The sequence below is a fragment of the Bombina bombina genome, chromosome 11, assembly GCF_027579735.1.
Source record: "Bombina bombina isolate aBomBom1 chromosome 11, aBomBom1.pri, whole genome shotgun sequence".
NCBI classification, from domain to species: Eukaryota; Metazoa; Chordata; class Amphibia; order Anura; family Bombinatoridae; genus Bombina; species Bombina bombina.
This window is the reverse complement of record NC_069509.1, coordinates 154687919-154709793: the sequence shown is the minus strand read 5'-3', so window position 1 is coordinate 154709793 and position 21875 is coordinate 154687919. Positions and strand designations below refer to the sequence as shown.

The following is a 21875-nucleotide window of genomic DNA, read 5'->3' as shown; positions in this document are numbered from 1 at the left end:
TCTGAAAGCTATCCCGTGATGTGGTCAGAATGATAAGATATCTGGTAATATGGTTTGATTTTTCTTTGTCAGTTAATGGTTTGTAGACTTATCTTTGTTCCTATTGTGTGTATATGTTTGTTCTTGGTTCATTTCCTTATATGCCTTGACCAATACACTTAAAAACATACCCTTTTTAATTTAGAGGTTCCTTACTTAACCATACGTTGGTGCTTTCCACTTAAGTCCCTGTAGTTAGCCTCACCATTCATTACTATGCCGCTACACATTTATACACTGGGGATGAGTGGTTTTTCTTACCAACCCCACTAGGTACTTTTGGGTTGGTGGTGACACCACATGTGGGAGATTAGTGGTCACCAATAAGGTTCTTTTTGATATTATTGAACATCTCATGGTCAATCCTTGAACATTTATTCGATATGTTTTTTTTTTTTTTGTTTTTTAATCCCTTCTTCCTCACAAACCTTCTTTCTAGGACACTCAGCTTTGACCCTTACACTACACAGATATACAGGTACCAACCTATGAGAGTTTTCTAACTCATTCCTTTGGCCCAGTCCCGCACCAGCTTCCACCTTTCACCGCTCATATAATAGGCCACTTTATTACCCGAGGGACTATTCCTATAGTATTCAATCCAGATTACACATTATGTACCCACCTTCAGTGGATTTGGATGACTATTATTTAGTGACTATATACTAGCATTATCATATCCACACACCACATCCCCTTTCTCATGGAACATTATCTATCACCTCGTTGTCATACCCTTCCTTCCCTGGACCCCAGAGACTATACCTTAGACTTTCCTGAACATTAGCTTAGATTCATAATACTCTCTTGGACCTACCTCTCTGCCAGATACCTCATTCACCTTTCTATCTAATATCTCACACTACCTCTTGACCTTCTTGTCTCCAAATACATGGGCTGGTACCACTTTTTAAATTTTATAATTGTGCATATGTATGGTTACTCTGTTTTTGCACATTCTTCATGTATAAATATTGCTATTACTTGTTATGTATACAATTTATGTCATATTTATGTAGAATTCTTCCTTCTCATGAACCTTACCATGTGTGTTAATTTAATTCCCTATTGTGGCCCTCTGCGCCTTCCCTTTTCTTGCCCCAGGTGGATACTCCCTATACCCCCTACCCCTGGCACCCCTCCCTCCATCCTTCTCAGCCATCAGTCAACTTAACCCTTTTATATTATATATATATATTTTTTGTATAGTTACAACTACTCTCATATTAGAAGGTTCCTTTAGATTGACCCTTCTGTGACTCCTGGGAGAAAAAGTCCTTGGTTCCCACCACAGACTAAGTCTACAGTGTGCTCTTCAGTCCTTTGTTTTCCATAATATATTTGCAGCTCCTACCCCCCCACTGACCCCTCCTCTACTTCTGAGCGGCTCTTGCCTGCTGAATATCCCCCCCACTATTGCCATTCATAACTCTTTGATAAATTTCTTTTTCTGGCCTGCTAATCTCGTAGCTTTACCCTCTCCCCCTCCCTTCCCATCTTCCCCCTATCCCCCTTCCCCTCCCCCTCAAAGCTACGGGAAACGCAGTTCTATAAGGCACTATAATTTAAACTGAGAAATCATTCCAATACCCTTGAGCATCCTCTATTAGAATTTTTCCTCTTACCATATACAAAGCCTATTTGGCGAATAAGTTGTCTCTTCTCACTGATACTCATTAACGATTGCACTTTATGTTTATTTGATATGTATCCATCATTTCGCATGTTGTGATTGTTGTCAATTGTTCTTGCTCAGGGTTTATGATTGAAATCTGATGGTTCCAGTATATATATATCCCTGCGTGGACAATTTGTTTTATTTTGTTTGGAACTTAATTTTCTCAATAAAAAAATCTTATAAAAAAAAAAAAAAAAAACAACTAAATGTAATGTGCTCCCGCACTGTAGGCTGCTTTATCCAGCGCGGGAGCGCACTACATTTAGTTCAATGGCGCAATCGGGAAGATAAGTATACCATTGGGGGGTTAAATCTCCCACATCTCTTTCGTTATTGAAGGTCTTGCTAGGATAATGTTACATAATTATGTAACAATATTTTTTAAGTACTCTTACTCCAGAGAGTGATCGCCAATCGCCAAGGTTTGCAGCTTCAGCCCCTTTTTTAGAGAATTTATTGAGTTCTGCCCATGCAATGTTCAACCTGAAGATAATTTCACTTTAGATAATCGAGCCATATAATTTCTTTTATACAAGACTATAATGTTTACAGCCCTAGATATAAATCAGATTTCTCCATCTTCTCCTCATTTTTGTGATTGAAAGGAAAGCCAGTTCATGTTTTGACATGTGGATAAATACAATGCAGCTTTAGTAAATGTTTAGCTGAAATGCTAATTGAAATATTTTACCTCTTTCGGTTGTTGTTTGCTTATAACACAAATTTCATATATCAGAACATTTCTCAAGTAGTTGTCTTCTGGGTAGGACCTGTTCCAGTGCACTATAACACTGTCTTTTTCAGTAAGGTCAATTGATACGTTTGTTGGAGGCCATGGTTTAACTAGAGAGAGAGAAAAAAAGTGTTTTTGTTTAATGGTTGCATAATCTATTTTAGCTAAAGATTTGCTTTAAAAGTGCAAAAAGAAAACGCTCTAATGCAGGATATCAAACTCATTGCATCTGGGGACCACTGGCCAAGTGTTCTTCTCCCATGGTGGCCACTTGAACAGAGTGAGTGCTCTAGAACTAGATATACCAGAAACTGGATGTGACATTTACCCATGTAGTCAGAGGCGTAACTAGAAACCACAGGGCCCAGGTGCAAAAGTCTAAGAAGGGCCCCCACCATTTTACCTGCTAGAGTTTATTAGGCTATTTGTTTATAAATAGCTTCTTTCTTTCATGTAATTAGCAAGAGTCCATGAGCTAGTGATGTATGGGATATACATTCCTACCAGGAGGGGCAAAGTTTACCAAACCTCAAAATGCCTATAAATACACCCCTCACCACACCCACAATTCAGTTTTACAAACTTTGCCTCCCATGGAGGTGGTGAAGTAAGTTTGTGCTAGATTTCTACGTTGATATGCGCTTCGCAGCAGGCTGAAGCCCGGTTTTCCTCTCAGAGTGCAGTGAATGTCAGAGGGATGTGAAGGGAGTATTGCCTATTTGAATACCATGGTCTTCCTCTAGGGGATCTATTTCATAAGTTCTCTGTTATCGGTCGTTGAGATTTCTTCTCCTACCTCCCTTTTCAGATCGACGATATACTCTTATATACCATTACCTCTACTGATTCTCGTTTCAGTACTGGTTTGGCTATCTACTATATGTAGATGAGTGTCTTGGGATAAGTAAATCTTATTTCTATTTATGACACTCAAAGCTATGGTTGGGCACTTTATATGTAAAGTTCTAAATATATGTCTTAAAACTTATATTTGCCTTGATTCAAGATAATCAGTATTCCTTCTTTTAGACTGTCAGTTTCATTTTTTGGGAAAATGCATATGAATAAATATTTTTTCTTACCTTAAAGATTTCAATTGACTTTTTTCCTTGCGGGCTGTTAGGCTCACGGGGGCAAAAAATGCTTCAATTTATTGCGTCATTTTTGGCGCAAACTTTTTTGACGCAAAATTTCATCATTTCCGGCGCCATAGTTGACGCCGGAAGTTTTCACGTGGTTGCGTCATTTTTGGCGCATGCGTGTTTTAGACTTTTTTTGGCGCCAAAAATGTGGGCGTCATTTTTGGCGCCAAATAATGTGGGCATCATTCTTGGCGCCAAAAAAGTGGGCGTCATTCTTGGCGCCAGTTTTTTTTTTCACATTATTTTAGTCTCATTTTTTTGTTGCTTCTGGTTGCTAGAGGCCTGTTTGTTTTCATTTTTTCCCATTCCTGAAACTGTCATTTATGGAATTTGATAATTTTGCTTTATATGTTGTTTTTTCTATGACATATTGCAAGATGTCACAACCTGACCCTGGATCAGAATCTACTTCTGGAAAGACGCTGACTGATGTTGGTTCTACCAAAGCTAAGTGCATTTGTTGTAAACTTTTGGTAACTGTTCCTCCGGCTGTAGTTTGTGTTAGTTGTCATGAAAAACTTTCAACCGCAGATAATGTCTCCATTAGTAATAATCCTTTACCTGTTGTTGTTCCTTCAACATCTAATGTTCAGGATGTTCCTGTTAATGTAAGAGAATTTGTTTCTAATTCTATTAGGAAGGCTCTGTCTGTTATTCCTCCTTCCAGTAAACGTAAAAGGTCTTTTAAAACTTCTCATATTTCAGATGAATTTTTAAATGACCGCCATCATTCTGACTTATCTATTTCTGATGAGGATCTCTCTGGTTCAGAAGATTCTACCTCAGATATTGACACTGATAAATCTTCATATTTATTTAAGATGGAATTTATTCGTTCTTTACTTAAAGAAGTGTTAATTGCATTAGATATGGAGGAGTCTAGTCCTCTTGATATTAAAACTAATAAGCGTTTAAATTCAGTTTTTAAACCTCATGTAGTTATTCCAGAAGTTTTTCCAGTTCCTGATGCTATTTCAGAAGTAATTTCTAGGGAATGGAATAGTCTGGGTACTTCATTTACTCCTTCACCAAGGTTTAAGAAATTGTACCCTTTGCCATCTGACAGATTAGAGTTTTGGGAGAAAATCCCCAAAGTTGATGGGGCTATCTCTACTCTTGCTAAACATACTACTATTCCTACGGCAGATAGTAACTTCGTTTAAGGATCCTTTAGATAGGAAGCTTGAATCTTTTCTAAGGAAGGCTTATTTATGTTCAGGTAATCTTCTTAGGCCTGCCATTTCTTTGGCTGATGTTGCTGCAGCTTCCACTTTTTGGTTGGAGGCTTTAGCGCAACAAGTGTCAGACCATAATGCTTATAGCATTGTTAAACTTCTTCAACATGCTAATAACTTTGTTTGTGATGCCATTTTTGATATCATTAGAGTTGATGTCAGGAATATGTCTTTAGCTATTTTAGCTAGAAGAGCTTTATGGCTTAAATCTTGGAATGCAGATATGACTTCTAAGTCAACATTGCTTTCTCTTTCTTTCCAAGGTAATAAATTATTTGGTTCTCAGTTAGATTCAATAATTTCAACTATTACTGGGGGGAAGGGAGCCTTTTTGCCTCAGGACAAAAAATCTAAAGGTAAATATAGGGCTGCTAATCGTTTTCGTTCCTTTCGTCAGAATAAGGAACAAAAGCCTGACCCTTCCTCTAAAGGAACAGTTTCCGTTTGGAAACCTTCTCCAGTCTGGAATAAATCCAAGCCTTTTCGAAAGTCAAAACCAGCCCCTAAATCCGCATGAAGGTGCGGCCCTCATTCCAGCACAGCTGGTAGGGGGCAGGTTACGATTTTTCAAAGATGTTTGGATCAATTTGATTCACAGTCTTTGGATTCAGAACATTGTTTCACAGGGGTAGATAATAGGTTTCAAGGTAAGGCCGCCTGTGAGAAGATTTTTTCTCTCACGCATCCCAGTAAACCCAGTAAAGGCTCAGGCGTTTCTGAAATGTGTTTCAGACCTAGAGTCAGCTGGGGTAATTATGCCAGTTCCAGTTCTGGAACAGGGTCTGGGGTTTTACTCAAATCTATTCATTGTACCAAAGAAGGAGAATTCCTTCAGACCAGTTCTGGATCTAAAAATATTGAATCGTTATGTAAGAATACCAACATTCAAAATGGTGACTATAAGGACTATTCTGCCTTTTGTTCAGCAAGGGCATTATATGTCTACAATAGACTTACAGGATGCATATCTTCATATTCCAATTCATCCAGATCACTATCATTTCCTGAGATTCTCTTTTTTAGACAAGCATTACCAGTTTGTTGCTCTTCCGTTTGGCCTAGCAACAGCTCCAAGGATCTTCTCAAAGGTTCTCGGTGCCCTTCTCTCTGTAATCAGAGAACAGGGTATTGCGGTATTTCAGTATTTGGACGATATCTTGGTACTTGCTCAGTCTTTACATTCTGCAGAATCTCATATGAATCAACTTGTGTTGTTTCTTCAAAGACATGGTTGGAGGATCAATTTACCAAAGAGTTCATTGATTCCTCAGACAAAGGTAACCTTTTTGGGTTTCCAAATAGATTCAGTGTCCATGACTTTGTCTCTAACAGAAAAGAGACGTCGGAAATTAGTTTCAGCTTGTCGAAACCTTCAGTCTCAATCATTCCCTTCAGTAGCTTTGTGCATGGAAATTCTAGGTCTCATGACTGCTGCATCGGACGCGATCCCTTTTGCTCGTTTTCACATGAGACCTCTTCAGCTGTGAATGCTGAACCAATGGTGCAGGGATTATACAAAGATATCACAATTAATATCCTTAAATCCCAATGTTCGATCTTCTCTGACTTGGTGGTTGGATCACCATCGTTTAATTCCAGGGGCTTCTTTTGTTCGTCCAACCTGGACTGTGATCTCAACAGATGCGAGTCTTTCAGGTTGTTGAGCTGTATGGGGATCTCTGACAGCGCAGGGGTTTTTGGAATATTAGGAGGCGAGATTACCAATCAACCTTTTGGAACTCCGTGCGATTTTCAGAGCTCTTCAGTTCTGGCCTCTTCTGAAGAGAGAATCGTTTATTTGTTTTCAGACAGACAATATCACAACCGTGGCGTATGTCAGTCATCAAGGAGGGACTCACAGTCCTCAGGCTATGAAAGAAGTATCTCGGATACTTGTCTGGGCGGAATCCAGCTCTTGTCTAATTTCTGCTGTTCACATCCCAGGTATAGACAATTGGGAAGCGGATTATCTCAGTCGCCAGACGCTACATCTGGGCGAATGGTCTCTTCACTCAGAGGTATTTCTTCAGATTGTTCAAATCTGGGGACTTCCAGAAATAGATCTGATGGCCTCTCATCTAAACAAGAAACTTCCGAGGTATCTGTCCAGATCCAGGGATCCTCAGGCGGAAGCAGTGGACGCGTTGTCGCTTCCTTGGAATTATCAACCTGCTTATATCTTTCCGCCTCTAGTTCTTCTTCCAAAAGTGATTTCCAAAATCCTAATGGAGCGTTCGTTTGTTCTGCTGGTTGCTCCAGCATGGCCTCACAGGTTTTGGTATGCGGATCTCGTTCGGATGGCCAGTTGCCAACCTTGGACACTTCCGTTAAGGCCAGTCCTTCTATCTCAAGGCCCATTTTTCCATCAGGATCTCAAATCATTAAATTTTAAGGTATGGAGATTGAACGCTTGATGCTTAGTCATAGAGGTTTCTCTGACTCAGTGATTAATACTATGTGGCAGGCTCGTAAATCTGTATCTAGGAAGATTTATTACCGAGTCTGGAAGACTTACATTTCTTGGTGTTCTTCTCATAAATTCTCTTGGCATTCTTTTAGAATTCCTAGAATTTTACAGTTTCTTCAGGATGGTTTAGATAAGGGTTTGTCTGCAAGTTCTTTGAAAGGACAAATCTCTGCTCTTTCTGTTCTTTTTCACAGAAAGATTGCTAAACTTCCTGATATTCATTGTTTTGTACAGGCTTTGGTTTGTATCAAGCCTGTCATGAAGTCAATCTCTCCTCCTTGGAGTCTTAATTTGGTTCTGAGGGCTTTACAGGCTCCTCCGTTTGAACCTATGCATTCTCTGGATATTAAATTACTTTCTTGGAAAGTTTTGTTTCTTTTTTCTGCTAGAAGAGTTTCTGAGTTATCTGCTCTGTCTTGTGAATCTCCTTTTCTGATTTTTCATCAGGATAAGGCGGTGTTGCGGATTTCATTTAAATTTTTACCTAAAGTTGTGAATTCTAACAACATTAGTAGAGAAATTGTTGTCCCTTCATTGTGTCCTAATCCTAAGAATTCTCTGGAAAGATCTTTACATTCTTTGGATGTGGTTAGAGCTTTGAAATATTATGTTGAAGCTACTAAAGGTTTCAGAAAGACTTCTAGTCTATTTGTTATCTTTTCTGGTTCCAGGAAAGGTCAGAAGGCTTCTGTCATTTCTTTGGCATCTTGGTTAAAGTCTTTGATTCATCATGCTTATGTGGAGTCGGGTAAGTCCCCGCCTCAAAGAATTACGGCTCATTCTACTAGGTCAGTTTCTACTTCCTGGGCTTTTAGGAATGAAGCCTCTGTTGATCAGACTTGCAAAGCAGCAACTTGGTCTTCTTTGCATACTTTTACTAAATTCTACCATTTTGATGTTTTCTCTTCTTCTGAAGCAGTTTTTGGTAGAAAAGTACTTCAGGCAGCTGTTTCAGTTTGATTCTTCTGCTTATTATTTAATTTTTTTTATTTGGGTTGTGGATCTTTTTCAGCGGAATTGGCTGTCTTTATTTTATCCCTCCCTCTCTAGTGACTCTTGCGTGGAAGTTCCACATCTTGGGTATCTGCTATCCCATACGTCACTAGCTCATGGACTCTTGCTAATTACATGAAAGAAAACATAATTTATGTAAGAACTTACCTGATAAATTCATTTCTTTCATATTAGCAAGAGTCCATGAGGCCCACCCTTTTTTGTGGTGGTTATGATTTTTTTGTATAAAGCCCAATTATTCCAATTCCTTATTTTTGATGCTTTCGCTCCTTTCTTATCACCCCACTTCTTGGCTATTCATTAAACTGAATTGTGGGTGTGGTGAGGGGTGTATTTATAGGCATTTTGAGGTTTGGGAAACTTTGCCCCTCCTGGTAGGAATGTATATCCCATACGTCACTAGCTCATGGACTCTTGCTAATATGAAAGAAATGAATTTATCAGGTAAGTTCTTACATAAATTATGTTTTTAGTTTATTTCAGTACTGGAAATAGCTAATTTTACCTATTGTATCCCTACCTATTCTGAGAGGGTTTATACTTAAAGGGACATGAAACAAAAAAAATTATTTCAGGATTCAGACAGAGCATATAATTTTAAACAACTTTCCAATATACTTCTATTATCGATTTTGGTTCATTCTATTGGTATCCGTTATTAAATGAGCAGTAATGCACTAATGAGAGCTAGCTAAACACATTGATAAGCCAATCACAAGAAGCATATATGTGCAGCCACCAATCAGCAGGTATGCTTTTCAACAATAGATACAAAGAGAACAAAGCAAAGTAGATAATAGAAGTAAATTGGAAAGTTGTTTAAAATTGTATCCTCTATCTAAATCATTAAAAAAAATTGGGTTTCATGCCCCATAAGTAAAAAAAAATCATGTGTAAACACAACCAGCAGAAGAAATTATGCTCCCTGTAGGAGGTAAAAGAGATAAGCAATAAAATGTTGATTTTCATTTGTTCGAAGTATTGGGCTTTGGTTTACAGAGATAATATAAAGAAACATGTGTGTGTACAGAAAGTAATAAACTAAGGATATCTGATTTCCCTGCAAGCTCAACCCATAAGACCTATTTTGTGTCTGTGTATTGCTATGTAAATATGTAACTACTGTATTTGCATAGCTATGTTATGTATTGCTGGCATATCCCAGGACATATCTGAACATGAGAGACATCTCAATGTATTTTTTCCTGGTAAAACATTTTATAAATAAATACATTTTGATGTTTTGTGGTTTTAACGAACAAAACCAACTATTTCAAATACAACAATAAACATAAATGACCACATTCTTATACATTGTACACTCTGCAGTTGGTATAACATGTCATTGGGAACACAATAAGGTAAGGGCAATTTTACAGCACACTGTCCCTCTATAATACCTGAAAAGGAGTTTACGACTTTTCTCGAGTCAGTTCCAAAGCAGCAATGCACTACTGGGAGTAAGCTGAGAAAATCTTGTGAGCCAATAATAAAAGGCACCAATCAGCTTTGCTGCTCCTGAGCTTACTTATATACTTTTTAACAAAAGGATACCAAAAGAACAAAGCAAATTTGATAACAGAAGTAAATTGAAGTATTAAAATGTGCACTATCTGAATCAAGAACGTTTACTTTTTACATTCATGTCCCTTAAAGGGACATTAAACCCCAACATTTTCTTTCATGATTTAGATAGAAAAGACAATTTTAAACAACATTCCAATTTACTTCTATTATCTAATTTGCTTTATTCTTTAGATATCCTTTGTTGAAGAAATAACAATGAACATGGGTGAGCCAATCACATGAGGCATCTACGTGCAGCCACCAATCAGCAGCTACTGAGCCTATCTAGATATGCTTTGCAGCAAAGGATATCAAGAGAATGACGCAAATTAGATAATACAAGTAAACTAGAAAGTTGATTGAAATTGCACGCTCTTTCTAAATCATGAATGAAAAAATTTAAAAGGGACATTTTATATTTTATAAAAAATCTGTTATGCAGTCAGTATGAAAGCTACAATTAAACGTTTAATTTATATATTTAAAAAAAAAAAAAAAATATTAAGGAACAACATAATAAAAAAATATTCCTTTAAAACTACAATTTCTTTTCTTTCATGATTTAGCTAGAGCATACAATTGTAAAAAAAACTTATCATTGTATCAAACTTGCTTAATTCTCTTGGTATCCTTTGTTAAAGGAGCAGCAATGCACTTCTGTGAGTTAGCTAAACACACCAGGGCATACAATGACAAGAGTCATTGGTTCACCTGTGTGCAGTCATATGTGCAACCACGAATCAGTTGCTAGCTCCCAGTAGTGTATTGTTGCTCCTGACCCTACCTAAGTATGCTTTTTCACAAAAGATACCAAAAGAATAGAGTCATTAGATAATAGAAATAAATTGGAAAGTTGTGTAAAATAGAATGCTCTATCTGATTCACAAAAGTTTAATTTTGACTTTACTGTCCCTTTAAGCTTTTTAAATAATATGGAAACAAACAGTATTTGGCTTTGCGTACAACCTAATCCCCAGAGATCTAATTGCTCACTGGCTAATAAAAACAGCAACAGCTGTACAGGGACACACCTCTACAAGTATTCATTTCAAAATGTATTATGGTGCTTTGTTTTATGAAAAAAATGCTCTGTGATTTATCTCCATCAGCCAGAAATGAATAGATACCTATATATATAAATGAATAGATACCTATATATATAAATTATTAGATACCTATATATAAATTAATAGACACCTATATAAATAAATGAATAGATACCTATATATAAATTATTAGATACCTATATATATATATATAAATTATTAGATACCTATATATATATAAATTAATAGATACCTATATATATATATATATATATATATATATATATATATATATATATATATATATATTAATAGATACCTATATATAAATTATTAGATACCTATATATATATAAATTATTAGATACCTATATATAAATTAATAGATACCTCTATATATATATATATATATATATATATATATATATATATATATATATATATATATATATATATATATAATTAGATACCTATATATAAATGAATAGATACCTATATATATATAAAATAATAGATACCTATATATATATAAAATAATATATACCTATATATATAAAAATGAATAGATACCTATATATATAAATTAATAGATACCTATATATATATAAATTAGTAGATACCTATATATATATATATAAATGAATAGATACCTATATATATAAATGAATAGATACCTATATATATAAATGAATAGATACCTATATATATAAATGAATAGATACGTATATATATATATAAAATAATAGATACCTATATATATAAATTAATAGATACCTATATATATAAATTAGTAGATACCTATATATATATATATATATATATATATACACACATTAATAGATACCTATATATAGCGCAAAAGAGAGGAAGGAGAGAGCGCAAAAGAGAGGGGGGAGAGAGAGCGCAAATGAAAGGAGGGGAGAGAGCGCAAAAGAGAGGGGGAGAGAGAGAGTGCAAAAGAGAGGGGTGCAAAAGAGAGGGGGGAGAGAGAGCGCAAAAGAGAGGGGGAGAGAGAGAGAGCGCAAAAGAGGGGGGGAGAGCACAAAAGATAGGGGGGAGAAAGAGCTCAAAAGAGAGGGGGAGAGAGCAGAAGAGGGGCTAAAGAGAGGGAGAGAGTGCACAAAAGAGAGGGGGAAGAGCGCAAAAGAGAGGGGGGAGAGAGAGCACAAAAGAGAGGGGGGAGAGAGAGCGCAAAAGAGAGGTGGGAGAGAGAGAGCGCAAAAGAGGGGGGGAGAGAAAAAGAGCGCAAAAGAGAGGGGGGAGAGCGCAAAAGAGAGGGGGAGAGAGAGCGCGAAAGAGAGGGGGAGTGAGCGCAAATGAGAGGGGGGAAGCGCAAAAGAGAGGGGAGAGAGCGCAAAAGAGAGGGGAGAGAGCGAGCACAAAAGAGAGGGGGAGAGAGAGCACAAAAGAGAGGGGAGAGAGAGGGGAGAAAGTGTAAAATAGAGGGAGAGAGAGCGCAAATGAGAGGGGGAGAGAGAGAGCGCAAAAGAGAGGGGGAGAGAGAGAGCACAAAAGAGAGAGGGGAGAGAGAGCTCAAAAGAGAGGGGGAGAGAGAGCACAAAATAGAGGGGGGAGAGAGAGAGCGTAAAAGGGAGGGGGGAGAGAGAGAGAGCACAAAAGAGGGGGGAGAGCGCAAAAGAGAGGGGGGAGAGAGAGAGCTCAAAAGAGGGAGGGAGAGAGAGCAGAAGAGGGGGGATAAAGTAAGGGAGAGAAACAGCAAAAGAGAGGGGGAGAGTGCACAAAAGAGAGGGGGAGAGCGCAAAAGAGAGGGGGTAGAGAGAGCGCAAAAGAGAGGGGGAGAGAGAGAGCGCAAAATAGGGGGGAGAGAAAGAGAGCGCAAAAGAGGGGGGGAGATGCAAAAGAGAGGGGGAGAGAGAGCGCAAAAGAGAGGGGGGAGAGAGCACAAAAGAAAAGGGGGGAGCGCAAAAGAGAGGGGAGAGAGAGAGAGAGCGCAAAAGAGAGGGGAGAGAGAGGGAGAGAGAGCGTAAAATAGAGGGGGAGAGAGAGAGCACAAAAGAGAGGGGGAGAGAGAGTGCAAAAGAGAGGGGGAGAGAGCGCAAAAGAGAGGGGGAGAGAGAGCGCAAAAGAGAGGGGGGAGAGAGAGAGCTCAAAAGAGAGGGGGAGAGAGGGCAAAAGAGAGGGGGGAGGGAGAGAGAGAGAGCAAAAGAGAGGGGGAGGGAGAGAGCGCAAGAGGTGGGACCGCTGTACAGCAAAAAATGGCCTGTGTGAACGAGCTTTAGGACTAGTGTTTTATGTTTGTCTTATTCGCCATTATTCATAGATAAAAATAGTTTTAACACGTTTCACTGCAGCTTTTTCATATAGATGGAAACAACATTTGAGTACTGTGTCTAAAAGGCCATAAATGTACAGTACAGTACTTATGATTTTCACAGACTTTTCAGTTCACTTCTTTTATCAAATTGAATTAAAGCATAGATAAATAGTCTCAGATATGCCCTATTGTCATTGGCTCTCTAGATATGTTTAACAAAGTCTCAGTAGTTTATTACTGCTCTGGGGTTAACTTTTCAGGGGTTAATTATATGCAAACACCTAAGGGCATTTTTTTCTGTGTACAAAGTTGCATGAAGTTACACAGGATACAACACATAAGTAAAATTAATAGAAACAAGTGTGTTAAACCTACAGTATTTACTACTGAGGGGTCTATCACAATCATTTAGATACCTAATAATTTTCAACAGAAAAACTCACTTAAAGGGATCTGAAACCCAAGCATTTTCTTTTGTGATTCAGACAGAGCATAACATTTTATAAAAGTTTCCAATTGACTTCTATTATCAAATTTACTTAGTTCTCATGATATTTTGTGTTGAAGAGATATCTAGGTCGGCATCTGGTGCGCTACATGGTAGGATATAATGCTGCCATCTAGTACTCTTGCAAATGGGTAGCATTTTTGCAAAATGGTTGTCATATAGTGGTTCAGAAATGGGCCGGCTCCTAAGCTTACGTCCCTGTTTTCAACAAAAGATACCAAAAGAACAAAGGAAATTTGATAATAGAAGTCAATCACGAAAGAAAAATGATGGATTTCATATCCCTTTAAAGAATATGGGCATTTTTTGTAGATAAATAATTTTATATGTTTTTTTCTAGGAATAAATCTGGCTAAAGTCTGCGAGCAGCCACCTTCTTCTGCATTTGGCAGCTAATGAAGCTGCCGTATACACATCCCTACATTTTACTAAGAGATTCTGATCGACCCCTGAGTAGTTTACATATTTTCAGGCAAGTCTAAAATAAACTTTCATGATGCAGATAAGGCATGTAATTTTAAACAACTTTCCAATTTACTTTAATCAACAATGTTGCTTTGTTCTCTTGGTATTCTTAGTTGAAAGCTAAACCTAGGTAGGCTCATATGCTAATTTCTTAGACCTTGAAGGCCGCCTCTTATATGAATGCATTTTGACAGTTTTCACCACTAGAGGACGTTAGTTCATGTGTGTCATATAGATAACATTGAGCTCATGCACATGAAGTTACCTAGGAGTCAGCACTGATTGGCTAAAATGCAAGTCTGTCAAAAGAACTGAAATAAGGGGCAGTCTGCAGAGGCTTAGATATAAGGCAATCACAGAGGTAAAAAGTGTATTATTATAACAATGTTGGTTATGCAAAACTGGGGAATGGGTAATAAAGAGATTATCTATATTTTTAAACAACAAAAATTCTGGTGTTGACTGTCCCTTTAAAGAATAATCAAGTTTAGTTCATCACGGTTTTAACCATATCGTGTGGGGTTTTTTAAGATTCCTGTTTCAGCTCTAAAAATATTATTTGATATCTAAAAAGTCCAAGTGTAAAAAAAAATAATGCAGAAATTTGTATCTTTTGTGATTTGCTTATCTGTGTTAAAGCAGAAGTCACTTGGTGAGATGATACCTGTTTTGAAGAGTGGGAAATTCTTTTCTACTAATGATTTCCCAGCTGATAGGATTTCTATATTGCAGTAAGTGCTTACGGAAAAATGATCACGATCATGACTAAAGGAACAGATGCACGTTGGCAAACTGGAGACACTAGGCTTCAAATTTATCGGAATGCAATCTTTAGTCCTGAAATAAAAAGCAACATAGTTAATTAACAAACAAAAATTGTATCTTGGTGGTTTACTTAAAATGGACATATATTTGCTTAAAGGGGCATAATACCAATATGCTAAGCCACTTGAAAGTGATGAAGTATAACTAGAAAATATCACCTGAACATCTATATGTGACAAAGGAAGATATTTTACCTCAACATTTCTTCAGCTCACAATAGTAAGTACTTTGTGAACAGTTATCCTTATGTTACTGTCAGCTGAATGTTAAAAAAACAAAAAAAACATCAGCCAATCAGATTCATTGGTACTGATGTCACACTTTGCTTTACTGATCTCACAAGATTTCATAGCAAACTTCCTTAAACTGAGATGGGAAATAGCATGACTGTGCCAGCCTATAAATGCCAGATGCACAATTAGGGTTGGCACCTCAGCCATGTTTTCCTGGACACTTATGAGTTACACATGCTGCAGTGTGTGCAGAGGGTAACATGAATTTCACCTCTGGACAGCACACGAATAGTAATCCTGGACAGCTCTATTCATGTCCCTCCCTTCATACCCTGCACCATGTGTAACTCATAAGTGTCCAGGAAAACATGGCTGAGGTGGCAATCCTATGCACATCCTGATTGAATGTTTAACCCTTTCAGGACCGGGCATTTTGGCTATCACTCCATTTTAACAGAAATAGGGGCCGATTTACTAACTGTCGGACGGACATGATCCGGATCCGCTGTAGCGATCATGTCCTCCCGACATCGCTAAATGCAGACAGCATATGCTGTCGACATTTAACATTACACAAGCAGTTCTGGTGAACTGCTTGTGCAATGCCACCCTCTGCAGATTCACGGCCAATCGGCCACTAAGCAAGAGGTGTCAATCCGATCGTATGTGATCGGGCGGATTAATGTCTGCTGCCTCAAAGCAGGTGAACAAGTTAAGGAGCAGCGGTCTTAAGACCGCTGCTTTTTAACTCCTGTTTCTGGCGAGCCTAAAGGCTCGCGCAGAAACAGAGGTATTGAGGCCGATACGGGGTTGGTAAATCAGCCCCATAGAGCCTTGTTTTTTTTATTTACCCATCAAAAATATATTTTTTTTTAGTATACTACCCAAGGTATTGATCTAGGCCCATTTTGGTATATTTAATTCCCCTTTTCTCCGCAAAATGCGATCATATTGAAATTATTTACACACAACTACTACATTCATAAGACAAAAAATTCCAAAAGCATCTCTCAGATCCCCTTTGTTCAGATATAGCAGACATGCATGGCTTTGCCTTTGCTTTTGGTAAGAGAAGGCCACTTCTAATATTCCCAAAAGTGAAGGGGATAATAAGGTGGCTTGTAAGGTTTACTTTAGCTGTAGTGTAGAGATTACACTCGCACAGTGGCATCACCCACCACCGCCCGATCCCTGCCTGATCTCTCCCAAACAGCTCTCTTCCCTCCCTCACCCTCATATTGGTCACCATCATCTTAGGTAGTGGCAAACAGTCTGCCAATATGCAGTTTAGGGATAATATATAAAGGGCTCAAAATGATTCAACCCCTTATTGCAAGTATCTTTAGTACTTAGTAGAACACCCTTTTGCTGTTATGACCTGCTGCAAATGAGATGCATAGCCAGACACCAGCTTCTGGCAGTGTTCCTGAGGATTTTTAGTGGCCATCATGAATCCTGCTTAACATTTCCTGGAACAGCACCAACCCATCCAGCTCCGTGAACTGTGACCTCTCTGACTGGTAAGAACTTAAAGATATCCAGGCTGCCCGGCTCTCGAGCCAACCTTCTTTATGTACTTAATAACTTCTTGAAGGTCTGTATCTAAACGTGTCTCCTTCCTTATTTGCTCTAGCTTCCCTGAAGAAATGGATTTGGATGCCAGAACTGAATCCACATACACTTTAACATCTGATTCCGCTAAAGATTCTTCAGCAGCAGCCAGCGGGAGCCTGGAAAGTGTATCTGCCACAACCAGTTGTTTCCCCGGCACATGCACTGCCTGAACGTTGAACCTAAGCAGCCTCATCAGAAGTCTCTGGCATCTTATGGGTGTTTTGTCAATCTCATAGGAGTTGATTAGAGGGACTAGCGGTTTATGGTCAGTCTCCAGACTAAATTTCTCTAAACCCGCTAGGTAACGATGGAATCGCTCACAGGCCCAAACTGCAGCCAGGCACTCTTTCTCAATTTAGGTGTATTTCGACTCAGCAGCCATCAGTGTACAGGAAAAGTAGGCTATGGCCTGTAGTTTGTTCTCATTCAGCTGCAGGAGGGCGGCCCCTAACCCATAACTGCTCGCATCAGGACTAATCACAGTCTTTTTAGAAGGGTCGTAGAACCCCACCACTGGGGCAGGGACTTGACCTGCACAAAAAGTTTTTCCTGTAGAGGTCCCCAGACCCAGGCTGTAATGCTCGTGGGATAATCCACTATCAGACCAAACTCGGTCAGTAGTCTTCTTATCCCGGCGTCGAGCTGGAATGATAGGGAATATCCCAGAGCAGAAAAAGTTTGCAAGATGAGGTAAATGGCACTCACCACAGGCAGGATGGTCTTCAGCGGCAACAGGCAGGGAATCAGAGAAAGGCAGTTCGGGGGTACACCACAAGAAAAGTCAGGCAGGCAGGATTTGGCAACGGTAAAGCAGTCCAAGGGTGAACCACTAGAGTGATCAGAGAGGCAGGGTTTAGCAACAGTAAAGCAGTCCAAGGGTAAACCACTAGAATGGTCAGGCAGGCAGGGTTTGGCAACAGTAAAGCAGTCCAAGGGTAAACCACTAGAATGGTCAGGCAGGCAGGGTTTGGCAACAGAGAGGCAATACAGCACAATATGGATTAATCAAGCTGAGTGGTCAAACAAGCAGAGTTCAGCTGCAGTATATCAATCCAGCAATATAGGGATTAAGAGGCAGAGTAGTTAGACAGGCAGAGTTCAGCAGCAGTGTATCAATCCAGCAATTTAGGGTTTAACAGGCAGAGTAGTCAGACAGGCAGAGTTCAGCAGCAGTATATTAAATAAGGCAATCAGAGAAGTAACGACCTATCACACCCAGGAGCACACAAAGTAACACCTATACTTGGGCAGTGATAGATCGTATTAGAGAAACTTACATAGGCGCAGGATTCGCGCCACAGGCGCCCGACCGGCATCAGAGAGTGAGAGGAGCATGCAGCGATGACGTCAGCACCGTACGCATCCGGACCCAACACAGCCCCTGGCAACGAGCAGGGAAGGAGACGCCATGCCCCTAGCAATGGCTAGAGCGGCGCAGCATGACACAGGCAACATCTTTCATCAACAACTCGGTGATGGGGGTGTAGTACTGTGGATAAATCTGGAAGGAACCTGCCCACATAATTCACAAGGCCCAATATTTGTCTCAGCTCGTGTACATCAGAAGGACTTTTCATCTGTTCAATAGCAAGGATTTTATCAGGGTCTGGCTTGATGCCATCTCCATTGATGATATGCCCAAAGTAACATAACTCAGAACTTCTAAAATGGCATTTCTCCTTATTTAATTTTAGCCCAGACTCTCTAATGGTCTGCAGCACACAGGTCAATCGCTGATCATGTTCTTCCAATGTAGACCCATACACTAAAATATCGTCCATGACAACTGCTGTGCCCTCGTGGTCCCTTAGGAGAGAACTCATCTCTCTTTGAAAGATTTCAGGAGCAGAGAATATCCTGAAGGGGAGTCTGCAGAAGCAAAACCGACCTACCGGTGTAATGAAGGTAGTCAGTTTGCGGCACTTTGGATCTAGAGGTATCTGCCAGAAGCCACTGGATGCATCCAGTGTAGAGAAGAACTTCACCCCAGCCAATTTTGGAGCTATGTCTTCAAGTGTCGGCAGCACATATCTCTCTCTTTTCACCGCCTCATTCAGCCTTTTCAAGTCTACGCAGATGCGTACCTTCCTGTTTTTCTTCACAACAGTCACAATGGGGGCACACCATTGTGTTATCTTCAATAACTCCCATATTCTTCATACGCAGAAGTTCCTTCTCCACTTGAGGCCTGAGCGGGAATGGAATTCTACGAGGAGTGGTAATGCTGTATGGGACTGCGTCACCTTTAAGCTATATTCGGACTGGGTTGCAATTCAGTAGGCCCAATTCACCAAACATGTCTTCCGAAATCTCATTCACTCTGGCAACCAGGCCCAAACCACAGGCTGTTTTCTGCTCAATAGGTTGTTAACACACTGACCTCTAATCACATGTACCCACATGGTGAATTTCCTCTGCTTGTACTCGCACCTGGCAAGAAATTTCCCCACACAATCGATGCGGCCACCACGACTATGAACTTTTGTTGTAACTTTCGCCAGCTGAGGTTGTCGAGGCAGTTTTATAAATGCTGCAAGGGACATAACAGTGATGTCTGCTCCTGTGTCAATCTTGAAGGCAACTTTGGCTCCCATTACAGTAAGGGTAACCTGCCAATCTTCGTCTGAACCAGACTGTTCAACAACAGACCCTACAAAGGACACTTCTTGACCCTCCTGGTCACTATCCACCTGCATCTTCTTAATGTATTCAGTTTTACACGCCACTTCAAAATGACCCATTTGGTTACATTTTCTACATCTTTTATCTTTAGCAGGGCATATGACATTCTGATCATGGGTACGGTTACACTGCGTGCAGCGAGCCTGCAGCGCCCATCTGCTTCTGGGCCTATCTGTTGCCCTTGGTCTACCGCTCACACTGTGCCTTTCACCTGCAGCTCTCCTGAACTGCTGCACTTCATCCACAATACTCTCAGACCTCAGATCAGCACTTTGCTTTTTCACCAGTTCACTCTGGCGGGCCATCCTAATAGCCCCATCTAATGTTAAATCCGACTATAACTGTAGCTTCAGTGAAACCTCAGCATCTGCAATTCCTATGACTATTCTGGCTGCACACAAATGACTCCACAGATTCTCCCACACGCTGAGCACGTTTGTGAAACAACCCCTCTCATGAATCACATTTCTTTTGGGCACAAAGTGAGCACTGAGTTTGTTCATAACTATTTTAAAGTCAAATTCTTCCCCTTCTTGGAAAGTAAAGGCATTGAACTCTGGCTCCACATCTTTCCCCATAGAGTATAAAAGAGAATTAACTTGTACCTCACCACTCTCCTTGTCCAGCTTGGAAGCAATACTGAAGCGTTGAAACTGCTGATGCCATGTGGGCCAAGCTGCACTGCAGGCTGAGAGAAATCAAAAAGCTCAGGTGGGGTAAACTTCGACATCGTCATTAATCAGGAAACAGAAGCGCAGGCAAGTACTTCTGACACCATGTCATGAGATGCAGGACACAGCATAGAAGGTACAACGCTATTTTATTGCAGAGCATAAAAGTATACAGCTTGCACAGCTTGCACAACACATCTAACTCAGTAAGTGCGACTTAGCCATTAACGACCCTAAGCCCTGCCCTATCTGGTGACGTCGCCTCCCACTCTCATCACAAAACCTATGTAGGCTCAAACTAATTTCTAAGCCGCTGAAGGCCGCCTCTTATACCAATGCATTATGACAGTTTTTCGCAGTTAGACATTGCTAGTTCACGTGTGTTATATAGATAACACTCCCGTGGAGTTATTTATGAGTCAGCAGTTGGCTAAAAGTCTTTTAAAAGAACTGAAATAAGAGGACAGTATGCAGAGGTGTAGATACAAGGTAATCACAGAAGTAAAAAGTATATTAATACAACTGTGCTGGTTATGCGAAACTGGGGAATGGCTAATAAAAGATTATCTATCTTTTTAAACAATAACAATTCTAGAGTAGATGACTGTCCCTTTAAAGAATGTTAGACATTTTTAAATTTTCAATACAATACACCTGATTCTCTGCAGATTCTCTAATTTTTACTATCCACACTTACTGAGTTTATAATACTATAGGAAAAAACTTACGGTGTAGTTGATGAAGGCTTATTATTTACTGTATACTTCAGTAAAAAATCTCTACTGCAATTGCTTCCAATATTAGCAGCTGTCCAGGAACAATATATTTCTGCTTCATAGTCATTATAGCAGATCACGTTTCCTTGAAGTTCAGTCTTTGCTAGAAAACAATAAAGGGACAGTCTAGTCCAAAATAAACTTTCATAATTCAAATAGGGCATGCAATTTTAAACAACTTTCCAATTTACTTTTATCACCAATTTTGCTTTGTTCTCTTGGTATTCTTAGTTGAAAGCTAAACCTAGGTAGGCTCATATGCTAATTTCTTAGACCTTGAAGGCCGCCTGTAATCTGAATGCATTTTGATTACTAGAGGGAGTTAGTTTATGTCTGTCATATAAATAACATTAATCTCATGTACGTGAAGTTACCTAGGAGTTAGTACTGATTGGCTAAAATGCAAGTCTATCAAAAGAACTGAAATAAGTCTGCAGAGGCTTAGATACAAGGCAATCACAGAGGTAAAAGTGTATTATTATAACTGTGTTGGTTATGCAAAACTGGGGAATGGTAATAAAGGGATTATCTATCTTTTTAAACAACAAAAAACTGTCCCTTTAACTTCAATCAGTTTGTTCTTGTAGATTCTCTTTTGTAACAATTAAGTCCAGTTAATGTTAAAATGATCTAATCTATATACGCACACAAGCAATATAAACGCATATATATAGATATATAGGTATTAAAAGGACCTTACAGTGAATTGTAGGAAAAGGATGTTATTCCTCAGCATACCATTATAAAAATTTTTTTGTATGTAATGCACTAATTCTGTTCCATTCATTTTATGTTCCTTAAATCAGGGGTCAGCAACCGTGGCACCCCAGATGTTGCGAAAGTACATTTACCACAATACTCAGCCAGCCTAAAGTGTGTCTGTGCATCATGGGAAATGTAGTTCCAA

General features: G+C 39.3%; 1 protein-coding gene across 1 annotated transcript in view; it reads right to left on the bottom strand.

Moving 5' to 3' along the window:
* LOC128642489 (uncharacterized) overlaps positions 1–21875 on the bottom strand; it is a 99658-nt gene that overhangs the window by 39297 nt on the left and 38486 nt on the right. The window contains exons 3-5 of the mRNA XM_053695269.1: positions 20921–21071; positions 14832–15004; positions 2409–2560 (exon numbers count right to left, since the gene is read on the bottom strand). Of these exons, the coding sequence (XP_053551244.1) occupies positions 2409–2560; positions 14832–15004; positions 20921–21071 (476 nt within the window). The remainder of the gene's footprint in view (positions 1–2408; positions 2561–14831; positions 15005–20920; positions 21072–21875) is intronic.